At 35.6% G+C, this 12,588-nt stretch overlaps 1 protein-coding gene across 1 annotated transcript; it reads left to right on the top strand.

Moving 5' to 3' along the window:
- Positions 1-5,520: 5,520 nt before the first annotated feature.
- ICL (isocitrate lyase) lies at positions 5,521-10,002 on the top strand. The gene is made up of 5 exons (XM_059593186.2): positions 5,521-5,737; positions 7,127-7,366; positions 8,045-8,925; positions 9,060-9,541; positions 9,648-10,002. Exons 1-5 carry the CDS (start codon positions 5,708-5,710, stop codon positions 9,743-9,745), a joined length of 1,731 nt encoding a protein of 576 aa, XP_059449169.2. The 5' UTR covers positions 5,521-5,707; the 3' UTR covers positions 9,746-10,002.
- Positions 10,003-12,588: the final 2,586 nt, after the last annotated feature.

Genomic DNA, 12,588 nt, shown 5'->3' with positions numbered 1-12,588 from the left:
AAACAATGACAATGTACCCCCAATACTATCAAAGTGACGAAATTACCCCTATATAATTTTCAATACGACAAAAATACCTTGAAAATTTTGAAAAAAAAAATTATTATTTTTGTTTTTATTTTAGTAAGGGTAGTTTCGTCATTTTGTTAAAAGTGGGGGTACATTGTCATTGTTTTGGTAGTTTGGAGGGTAAATTGTGGTAATTGATAATTTAGGGGGTAGATTATCATTAATGTGGTAGTTTGAGAGGGTTAAGTGGACTTTACCCAAAGAATAAAAAAAGGATACACCATTATACCAATCTTCAAAGAAATGTCAAGAAAAAAAAAATGGTTAATTGCCTTTTTAGTAAGTAGGTTTTTACTTTTTAATTTTTTCTCACTTAAGTTTCAATTCGTATTAGAAATTGTACCTTACTTATGGACAAATACCAGTTTAGTACTTTTGTCAACATTCCATCAGCCAAATTAATAGACTACCATAGAGTTAGTTTTGACCATCCATGCAGCTGGTCTAGGGGTAGTTTGACCACCTTATAGCCTCTAGGGGGTGGTCGAGCCACCCCCATAGCCTTTGGAAGTGGTTTTGGCCAATTCATTTTTAGCTATTGAGGGTAGCCGAACCACTCTAAGGGCCCTAGACCAGGCGTCGAAGATGGCCGAAACTACCCTTATAACAATTCATTAGTTTGGCTGATAAAATGGTGACATATGTATTAAACTGATATTTACCGAAAAGTTAGGTACCATTTGTGATGCGAATTAAAACTAAAGTAAAAAGAAAAAAAAAAAACTCCAAAGAAATGTGAGGTTTGTGAAGATCTTTTTCCTCGAAATGCTAAAACCGTAACCCTTACCAGGATCGGCACCAATGGTTTGTCCCAACCCTCAATCCAAGCCAGGAAAGCCCATACATTTTGAATGCCACAGCTCCCAAGAACAAACATCGTCATATCTTCTCCCTCTTTTAGCCTCATTCTGCGACCACCGCCATCATTTTTTATTTATTTATTTTTTTAATTTTCTAGAAACTCAGCTAGCTACAATCCATGAGCACCTCGTCTCTTTCATCCTCCCATGTCCATGACGTGTGATCCCAATCCTTCTAATACGTATTTGAATGCCACTTTCCAAGACTTTTAATTTGTCTATACACCATGCACCTACCTAGCTACTTGTGTGTATTAGGTAATCTTACTCATGACTAATTAAGAAAAAAAATCTATTTGTATAATTTATTTTGCTCTCTTCTTATTTAAAAACTTGTGGATAAGCACATTCGAACCGATGATTTCTGCTAATGTATAAGTTTAGGAATGATTAGACTTCAACCGATGACTTCTATCGTGTCTACATGATGTTTTACCGCTAAGTTATATCGAGAATAAAACTGTTAGCAAGAAGGTTATTATTGAGGTGCAACATTGTTGCTCTACTTACTTGAACAGCTTTTAGAATATGTTTTGCAGAGTGTAATTTTAAATGTTATTAAAGGCTTTGGCTTTCCTCATTGAAGACCAATTAATTTTTAGATGAGATCGTTAAAAGCCGAAGTCATGTAATAAATAGGGGAAATTATCCTTTCCTCCAATGAACTTCCACGCGATGATAATTTCCTCCATCAACTATCAATTTTACATTATGACCCCATCAAATTAACATTTTATTTTCAAAACCTTTATTTCGTCAGTTAAGGCCGTTAAGTCAGACGGTCAACACGTATTGTTCACAATACTATTCACAGCGTAGGTACTGTTTATGGTACTATTTACAGGGTTGGCCGTCCAACTTAACAACCTTCACGAACAAAAGATGAGTTTTTATAACAAAATGATAGTTTAATAGAGTCGTAATGTAAAATTGGTAGTTAATGAGAAAATAGTCATCGCATTTCCCCTAATAAATAGTTAAGATTTATGATTTTTCGTGTCTGAAGTCATAATTGTAATTATGTAATCATACATGTCGGACGATTTTTATGCTAAGATGACATAATATTTCTTTATTGGATGAATACGACAATATATTACTTGATCCATAAATTTGGTCCAATCATATGAGTGCCACGACTGCTATCATATCTTCTTTTTTTTTTTTTTGCTTCTTTTTTCCTTTTTAGTGTGAACGAGAAAACAAGTTTCTGTGATTCCTGTTATCATTAAAATAATAATTCAGGATAGAATTGCCATGTAGTTTTGAGATGAGGTAGGCTTATCCTTCACCTCCTCGGGAATCCAAATTTCCGAAGTCTCTACCGTCTAATCTATATCGTCACCGTCTTAACAAACACCCACAAAAAGGGTGTACTCTTTATATAATTTCATGCTCCTAAACTTACAAAATATTGTACAATAATCCCAAGAAAAATTTATAAGCTCTTTATCTATTTCAAAAGATAACTATGGAACTTCTTCCATTATCCATTTTACCTCCAAATTCGGCACATATTAATACTATTATTTTAATCTACTTTACATGTGTCACGTTATGTAGCCACTTGGAGAGAAAGGAGCTTGCATATCTTCCAACTAGAGAAAAGAAAAATGAACTCGTAAAAAATAATTTCCACATTTTTTTGTGAACCTATTCAAAACAGTTGAACAAACATACCAAAATTTCATGAACTTATTCAAAAATTGAAAAGTAAACTTCTATTCCAAAAAAATATTGTGGCCAACACACCTAACATTTAGGTTGTTTATAATGTGGCCGAAACAACCACATGATATCAGATTGGAAGATTGCACCTTTAGTCTAAGCTCATGAGCATACCTCATATAAAGTTTGACCCGACTCATGAGCTTAACTTGTATATGTGTGTATAAGTATATGCTAACTTAGTCTTATTTAACCTATTAAGTTATTAAACAGTTGATTAATATATACTATGTAAGCATAGTTAAGTAGTTAACTATAGTCTATAGGTTGCTTGATAAAGAAAAAAAAAAGGGTACATACTAAATAATACTAGTCTAGTTAGTAACTAACTAAGTAAGCCAAGTATTACATATTGATTATAATACTTTGATGATAGTATTACTATGGTCTATGAATGTATGTATCAATGTTTCTAACTAAGCATATAGTATATATATTTTTTTTATATTAACATGCTGACTAGTTAGTTCATAAACTAACATATTAAGTTATTAATAGTTAGTATATGACAATATAACTATATTAAATATTTAGTATATAAGTATATAACTATTTATATAAACAAAATCTATGACACATCATACATGGTTATATCATGTTATCTCAGAAATAAAACTATATAGTTATATACTTATACTATAGTTAATTAATTATATATAGTACACTATTAATTTGTTACATATAAACTATATTGTGAATGGAACCGCACACATTATGCACACGTGCAATAGAACTCCATGCATGTATGCAGGCATATTGTATAATATGCCTTATATAGTTATATAGTATATATTTATACTCTAAATAAATATACAAGTAGTAATTACTCACAAATTTACACAAATTATAGTATAAAGTTATAACTTTTATATAGACGGTCACCTATAAAATTATAGTTATATATATATATATATATATATATATATATAAAGCTTTTATTTTTTATTTTTTATTTTTTAACGAATATAAGACTTTATTGAAAACATCAATCGAGTAGGGGCAAAAGTTCCCTAGTTACAATACCGTAGACGCAATTTGAAATTTCATCAATCCAAATTTTATCTACAACAGTTAAAATAGCCTCTTCGGCGAGACTATGAGCAGCTGAATTCATCTTCCTCTTTATACATGCGATCCTCCACAATCTCAGCTAGCGCAACCCTTCTTTAATACCCTCGATGAAATGGCCAATCTTACTCAAATTTTTACCAACCATGTTGATTGCAGTGACAGTTTGCAAGGCGTCCCCTTCCAGAATTATATCAAAAAAATCAAGCTCACTACATAATTTCACTACATTTAAGGCTGCCATTGCTTCTGCCACAATTAGTTTAGAGAGATAATTCAAAATATTACTACGTTCAGCCACAACAACACCCATGTAATCTCGTACAATAATGCTGATCCCAATGCGCCCATGTGCCAGCATCCCAAAATTAACCTTGTGAATACCACTAGGTGGTTGTTGGAGAAATGCTCATTTTCATTCTCCTCACCATCTCCTCTCTCTTGTATTTTGTTTTTTACTGTGTTGTAGCAAGTCCTGTGGTTGTTGCCATAGCTTATAGGTGACCATAAATAAGTTATTATATATATGCTGATCCCAATTCGCCCATGTGCTGTGTCAACCGCAGCATCTCACAAGACTTCTCTTGTTGGCTTTTAGCTAAAATAAGACTTATTTAAAATTTGACATGTTGCTCTTGTCGGCTCAAGTTGATTGATAAGAATTTAGTAAAAGCATTTTTTTTTTCAAAAGTTCGAGCTCGAACTCAACTTGGATCATACATTCAAAATTTAATGGTATAGCTTGAGCTCAAGTTGAGCCGAGCCTATTGAGTAGTCAGCTTGGTTCGAATGACATTGATCTCAATGAGCTCAAGCCTCTATCGAGTCAAGTTTGGACACACATTTTATAACTTGGTTTAAGCTCGAATAGGCATCTTCATAAACGAGCTGGTCTTAGAATCCGAAAGCTTGACTCAACTCAATGACAACCCTACCACACACACTAAATTATGTCGTAACTAGTTTAACTTGTGCAATTAAGACAGTGGGTATAATACCAAAGACCAAAAAGAAAAAAATGGTGTGTATAGTAAAAAACAGTAAACAAGAATAATGTAGTACATAAAAAGACATATTTATGTGGTGACATTGGTTAAGTTACATCTACCATGAAAGATGGGGAGAAATTTATTGAATATGGTAAAGAGGTAGAGAGAATGATCCAAAAAATCTTAAATTGATAAGGTAATGTAAATTTAATCATTTAATTAATATTTTAATATTTCTTTTTATGTTTGGGATGACATAGACAAATTTAGACTACGGGTATACTCCGTGTTTGGTTCAGGCGATGTTTTGTATTTTGTGTACAATGTGGTTTGTGTTTACCCTGAGTTATTGAATGGGTGTTTAGTATTCAAAAAACCATTGACGATTGTAGGACTAGTTTTTTAAAATGTTAATTAAATAATTAAATATATCTTTTTATATCAGCTTGACTTTTTAAATAACTGGTAAAGGACTCTACAATTTGTTGTTATTTCAGTTAAACATTCCAAGTGTTAGGTCTTAATTACTTGTTATAGAGCAGATAAAGAAACGTCAACAATTATTTCCTAATTAAACTTCTAAAGAAATCACAAACGGCAAAAACAGAATCAGTTAGCTAGCAATGGGAAGAGTGACATCAGGCAGAATGAAAGAAGACAAGCATGGTGGAACAGGATAGGTGGAGAAGTGCCACCTCCTACGTGCCTGAAAATGCTGCTTCCATCGGACAAGTTTCACTCACTTTTCTTAGGATAACAATGAGAACATTTATTTAAAGAGATGAGATAAACATAAATGGAAAATTACAGAGGAGGTTTTCTTGGTTTTTGTTTTTTTCTTATCCACAAGGGAATCATCTTCACAAGGGATGTGATTTCCCCCCCTTGTGTTATAAATTGAGGGGCTTGGGATAGCTTTTGCATCAACTTTCTCCTAGTTGCTTTAGAAATTATTTCCTAACCAAAAAGAAAAAGAAAAAAAAAAGTTCTGCCATGGCTGCATCTTACTCAGTGCCTTCAATGGTAAGCATACCCAGCAGCCCCCATTTCTCTTCTTCTTCTTCCTTTTCTTTTCCTTTATTTTTTCTCTCATTGGAAGTTCAATAATACATAGGTGTTCATGCAATGAGTCTTGCATGTTTTTGAGCTCATATGTTGCAGTAGAACATCTTAATTTCCCTGCACAAATCATGGTGAGCAACACCCACATAATCATGTTGAAATAATTACTATGTATTGCTGACTATTTCTGCATAATACCATCAATCCCTCTAACTCCCATCAGATTTTTGTTCTGTGAGATAATTACTGCTTAAAAACATTGCATTTAAACACATGCAATGGTTTTAGATAGTTTGCTATGATTTGTTCAATAAAGTAATTAAGGCCATCAGTTGATGCATCTTACATTTATCAATCCTTCTACCACTATTTTAGCATCCATGGATCACTCTCTCTCAAGTTTTGGAGTTGTCTCCGAGAACCAGACTGAAATTATGACATGCATTAACACATAGGTGGAGATTTTGACTACTCCTGCAACAATGTTCTTTTCCTTTTAGCATAGGTAACACACAACATGTTGGAGGAAGTCTTTTAGAGGATTGAGCATCTCTATTCTACTTATTGCCGGTCCGAATTGCGGATTGAATTGCGTGCAATATCTAGGGTATTGTACATGGTGGCATCAAGGATGGAGCCAAACTTTGGCATGGGTAGGGGCCAAGTGCCAAAAATTTTAGTGGGTAGGGGCCAATAAAAAAAAAAAAATTTCCAATTTTTTTTTTCCCTCAATTTTTTTTTTCCTTGTGTTGGGGGCCATGGCCTACATCAGCCACCCCCCAATTCCTTCCTTGTGTGGTGCAATACCTCTAATTTGAATTGTTCATTTTAGATGAATAGTTCAAAACAAGGCAAGGAAGAAGTAACTTGCATGACCTACAAGTCACAGGGGTGGCCGTCGGGGTGACCGAAGCATCCCTTTGGCAAACGACCTGCTTGGTAACTAGAGGTGGTTCTGCCACCACAAAAGCCAAGTGGGAGTAGCCGAACCATCCCATAGGCAATAACATGCAGTAATATGCACCTGTAGTTTAAAGTCTTTTTTTCAAGTATTTATTAAAAATTTCCAAGAAATTTTCCTGATAGCGTTTCTAAGTACTTTTCTTAGTTTAAGGTAAAATCATTTCCCTTTCTGCTAAGAAGCATGAAATTGTAGACACATAGTTTATGTAAATGTATCCTGCAGCAGAGTTACAGAGACTACTCATAGTGAACCTCACTAGGGATGGTTGGCTTTTCTTTTGTTGGATCATTTAAAACTGTAGATATGATTATGACACAAATTTTTGGAGACCACAATCAAAACATCCTTGAATTATATAATAATAAGTCATTAATTTTGTAAAACAGATAATGGAAGAAGAAGGAAGGTTTGAAGCCGAAGTTGCTGAGGTACAAGCATGGTGGAACTCAGAGAGGTTCAAGCTAACCCGGCGTCCATATTCAGCAAGAGATGTTGTGGCACTAAGAGGCACCCTCAAACAAGGCTATGGCTCGAATGAAATGGCCAAAAAGCTGTGGAGAACTCTCAAGACCCACCAGGCCAATGGCACTGCCTCTAGGACTTTTGGTGCACTTGACCCTGTTCAGGTTAAATGATATCACTTATCTCAAAATTTTAAATTAATAAAAAATAATGAATTTAATCATTTCATTTATATTCTAACACTTGTAAAGAATATTTATTTGAAATGAAAAGTGAATGATGAATACTAGAGGTGGGTATTGGTTTGGAAAAGTCATGATTGGTCGATTAACCGAAACTATCGGTTAAATCGGTGAATTAACCGATAGCAGTATTTAAAAAATTTTGGTTAATTTCGGTAATCTGTTAATTTTAGTCGGTTAATCGGTTAACCGTGGGCCTTTTAATTGGGCCAATGATATTTTTAAGTGGGCAAAAAATTGGTTGTTTTGGGGGGCCCAAATTTTTTTTGTTTTGGCTAACAAGCCTAAAATAACTTATGGAACATGTATTTTTTGGGTAAGATCAATCTTGGGGGCCCATATAACAACCATAATTTCGGCTAATTTCGGTTTGGTATAAAAAATCTATACCGGTTTTTGAACCACAAATATCAATTGACGGTTAATTTCGGTTCGGGCGGTCGGTAATCGGTAGACGGTTAATTTGCCTACCCCTAATGGAGACAGAATTCAAATATGACCTATGCTTTGATACCATGTTAAATTATCATTTATTTTAAACTAGTTTAAGTAGATAAGAATGAATGAATTTAATAATTTAATTTGTATTCTAACACACAGGTAACCATGATGGCCAAGCACCTAGACTCCATTTATGTCTCTGGTTGGCAGTGCTCATCCACCCACACCAGCACCAATGAGCCTGGCCCTGATCTTGCCGACTACCCCTATGACACTGTTCCAAACAAAGTGGAACATTTATTCTTTGCACAGCAGTACCATGACAGAAAGCAGAAAGAGGCACGAATGAGCCTGAGCAGAGAAGAGAGAGCTCGAACCCCATATGTTGATTACTTGAAACCAATCATAGCAGATGGTGACACAGGATTTGGTGGCACTACAGCAACTGTTAAGCTATGTAAGCTTTTTGTGGAGCGTGGTGCAGCTGGAGTTCATATTGAAGACCAGTCATCTGTGACCAAAAAATGTGGTCACATGGCTGGGAAAGTGCTTGTTGCTGTGAGTGAACACATCAACAGGCTTGTGGCTGCAAGGCTGCAGTTTGATGTTATGGGGGTTGAGACAATTTTGGTGGCAAGAACTGATGCAGAGGCGGCTACTTTGATCCAAAGCAATATTGACACAAGAGACCATCAGTTTATTTTGGGTGTGACAAACCAAAACCTTAAGGGGAAGGGTTTGGCTACCCTTTTGTCAGAAGCAATGGCTGCTGGGAAAACAGGAGCTGAGCTTCAAGCTCTTGAAGACCGGTGGATATCAATGGCTCAGTTGAAGACATTTTCTGATTGTGTTACGGATGCCATTAAGAATATGAACGTTGGAGAGAATGATAAGAGGAGGCGACTGAATGAATGGATGAACCATTCTAGTTATGACAAGTGTCTCTCAAATGAGCGAGCGCGTGAGATTGCTGACAGATTCGGGCTCAAGAACCTCTTCTGGGACTGGGACTTGCCCAGAACCAGAGAAGGTTTTTACAGGTTTGGCTTAAGTTTATGGGAAGCGATGAATATAATCATTTAATTTTCTAACATTCATCCCCATAATGCAAAGTTATGAATTGATACAATGTTAGAAATTAATGAATTTAATCGTTTAATTTATATTCTAACAGGTTCAAAGGGTCTGTGATGGCGGCTATTGTCCGTGGCTGGGCTTTTGCTCCACATACTGATCTTATTTGGATGGAGAGTGCAAGTCCTGACTTGGTAGAATGCACCAAGTTTGCTGAGGGTGTCAAATCAGTGCATCCGGAGATCATGTTGGCATACAATCTCTCACCTTCTTTCAATTGGGATGCATCTGGGATGAGTGACGAACAAATGAAGGATTTCATTCCTAGGATAGCCAGGTTGGGCTACTGTTGGCAGTTCATAACTCTGGCAGGTTTCCATGCTGATGCTCTTGTGATCGACACCTTTGCAAAGGATTATGCAAGGAGGGGAATGCTGGCTTATGTGGAGAGGATCCAGAGGGAGGAGAGGAACAATGGGGTTGACACACTTGCTCATCAAAAATGGTCTGGTGCAAACTACTATGATAAGTACCTCAAGACTGTCCAGGGAGGCATTTCTTCAACTGCTGCTATGGGCAAAGGCAATTCATCAATCAATCACCTCATTTCATGTTGATGCACAAGAGAAAAATGTGAAAACACTTTTATAATTAACGTTTTTGCTTGTTTGTTTGATTGATTTTACAGGTGTGACTGAAGAGCAATTCAAAGAAACTTGGACTAGGCCAGGAGCTGTGAACATGGGTGAAGGCACTAATGTTGTTGTTGCCAAGGCAAGAATGTAGGAGACCTCTCTTAAGTTGAGCTACATGGGAACATTTCCCAGTTCCTATATTTTTGGAATTTGGGTAGAATAATGCATTGTAATAATTATCATAGGTATATTCTGGGCAATTTTTGGCCACAAAGTGCATGTTTCTCATGGTTTAGCTCCAAATCTGTTGTATTAAGGACGAAATTCCTGTAATTTGGTTTATTCCATATGTTTGAACTACAACTATTAAGCATTTCAATTCTTAATTATCAGAAGTTTTACTTCACACATGAATGTTGTTATAAAAGCAATAATACATAATTTATTTTTTTCAAAGTCGGATTGAACAATGAGCACTTACAAAATAAGAGAGACTATCAAAGTAAAACAGGCGGAAGAGCGGTCAGATAATTTTTTTTGCGAGAAGCTTAAATAGTCTTTGGACTATTTTGATGTCATTCCTTTTTTGGGTTTTGTGAACCTTCTTGTACGGTATTCTAGAGGTGGTACTTGGATGGTGTTTCCTAATCTTTAGCCACGTAATATAGGTATATAGCTGTGTAGTAACTATCTAGTTGACATGTGGTTGTGTGGTGGCCTCCTAATGGATGGACACAAAGGCAATGACAAAATTAATTGAGTGGCCCTTGGTTATTTATTTCTGTATAAAAAAATGGTTTCATTTTTCGGTATTGAAGTTGGAATCTGATTTTTCTCCAAGGTGGGTAGCCATGGAAGAAGTTCTTTCCTATAGAATGTGAAAACAATGAGAGGGGCAATAGTCCATGCATAATATATTTTTGGGTTAACTTTACAAATGCGTTAGTGAATTTTCATTCGTTTTAAAAAGACTCCTTCAGAGCTTAAAAACTTTTAATTTCACAGATAAGTAAAGAGTCTTGCCCGAGCAAGGAGCTCACTAGCTTGTGGGGCTCTTTGTGTAGGCCACTACTGCTTTGTTAAGAGAAGTCATTTTCACAATTTTCTGCTATTTATTTATTTATTTTTATTTTTCCCAGTGAGGCTGTAAGCCGTAAGGACTAAGGAGTGCTTTACTGAATACTGATGAATTCAAGAAAATAAAATATAATTATACGTGGCGCTTTAGTAGACATCTCTCTCTCTCTCTCTCTCTCTGATTTGCTCTGTCGTTGCGACAAAAGACCGAGTATCGCTTTCATTCTCTCTCTCTCGGAGTCGAATCTGAACTTGGGGCTTTCAACAAAATGAGAACGCGTTTGAAGGTAAACATATCTCAGACTTTTCGTTTTTGATATTTGACAATTTAGATGTTACATTTCTGATATTTGACCAATTGGGTGCTGTGGAATATGATTAAATTGCTTTTATCTCTATTTGGTTGTCAAGAAAGTTGAGAAAAATTTATCAAAATGAGAGAATGCGTTTGAAGGTCAACAAATCTCAGAACCTTTCGTTTGTGATATTTGACAATTCAGATGTTACGTTTCTGATATTTAACCAAATTGTGTTTATCTCTATTGGGTTATCACGAAATTGAGAAAAATTTAACAAAACGATAAAAAGTTTAATCTTTTAGTTTAGGTTGATTTGGGTCTGCAACTGCAAATATCGCAAAGATAATGATATACTCACTTGAACTACGCACAACTTATTGTATGAGGTCGCTGAAGATAAAAGTTTTTTTTTTTTTTTCTTTGTTTTTTTATTTGTATGCATTTTTGCAGTAATTCAAAATGAATTATTTCATTTTTTTTCAGAAATTAATGCGAGAACAAAGATAAAAATTTGAAGATGGAATTGTTAGAAGGTAGAGGGTGGCTTGGGGTTAAGGAGAATTGAAGATTGGAATAAAGCTACTGTGTTGAGGCATATATGGATCTTGCTTGCACAAGTAGTTTCCATTTGGGTTGAATGGGTGAAACAATATTTGCGTGGAGGAAAGAGTTTTGAGATGGTTCAGTTCCTCGAAAGAGTATTTGGAGGTGGAGGTAGATTCTTGTTTAAGAGGCATTGCTGGATCCTTGTTGAGGGATAATGAGGGAAATGCTTAATCTATTCCTCTGGGTCCTGTTTAACCATGTATTTGTAACAGAATTTATATGACTCAGCAAGCAAAGTTAGCAAAACTTGATAGTGTTCTGCAAACTGGTTCTTGGATTTGGCCACCTGCCAGGTCTGATGAATTGAGGCATAGTGACGTGATGTGGAGGTAGTTTCTTAAAAGTCTGATAGTGGATATTTTCTATTGGCATGATAGGTGGGCATTTTTTGTTGGTGTGGTGATGGGTAGTTTAGGGTGTAGTGGGTCTATGTTATTGAGTAATTATAAGGGAGAAAAGGATAATGGGCGGGGAGTAGAGAAAAACCAGTTTGTGTATGTGGTATTTCCAGCCCTAAGTTAAACTTGTTTACTGATATTTTCTTCCTTATTCCGATTTTTCTTTTTGGGGCTCATCCATCACCTTCTTCAAATGGGAAATACAATTCCCTTGATATTTGGGAAGTAGTTAGACACAAGATGCCTCAAGTCATTTGGCTGAACCTTATTTTGTTCTCTGGTGCTATGCCTAAGCACTCATTTATGTGCTGACATGTTATAAAGAATCTGTTCTCTACCTGGGATAGATTGGTAATTGGGGTATTATGGGTGACTTACTGTGTTCCTTTTGTTGAAGTAGATTGGATAGTAGAGATCATTTGTTTTTTTTGAACGATCTTTCACCAGGAGATTTTAAGCAGATGTTTGGTTACTAGACAGAATAAGAGGTAGGGTGAAGGGTTAATTGGCTGTCACTACTTTGAAAGGTCGGAGTTTCAGATTTATTCTTCGTAAACTTGCTTGGCCTGCTACCATGTATCATCTCTGGTTTGATAGAAATGAAAGAGTGCTTA

Source organism: Corylus avellana, chromosome 5 (genome assembly GCF_965113065.1).
Source record: "Corylus avellana chromosome 5, dhCorAvel1.hap1.2, whole genome shotgun sequence".
NCBI lineage: Eukaryota > Viridiplantae > Streptophyta > Magnoliopsida > Fagales > Betulaceae > Corylus > Corylus avellana.
Note: the sequence above shows the minus strand (reverse complement) of the source record. Positions and strands in the feature narration are given on the sequence as shown.

Coding starts and splice junctions, on each gene's coding strand:
- ICL (XM_059593186.2), top strand. CDS start 5,708: ATGGCTGCATCTTACTCAGTGCCTTCAATG. Junction 5,738..7,126: donor CTTACTCAGTGCCTTCAATG/GTAAGCATACCC, acceptor TTTGTAAAACAG/ATAATGGAAGAAGAAGGAAG. Junction 9,542..9,647: donor AACTGCTGCTATGGGCAAAG/GCAATTCATCAA, acceptor TTGATTTTACAG/GTGTGACTGAAGAGCAATTC.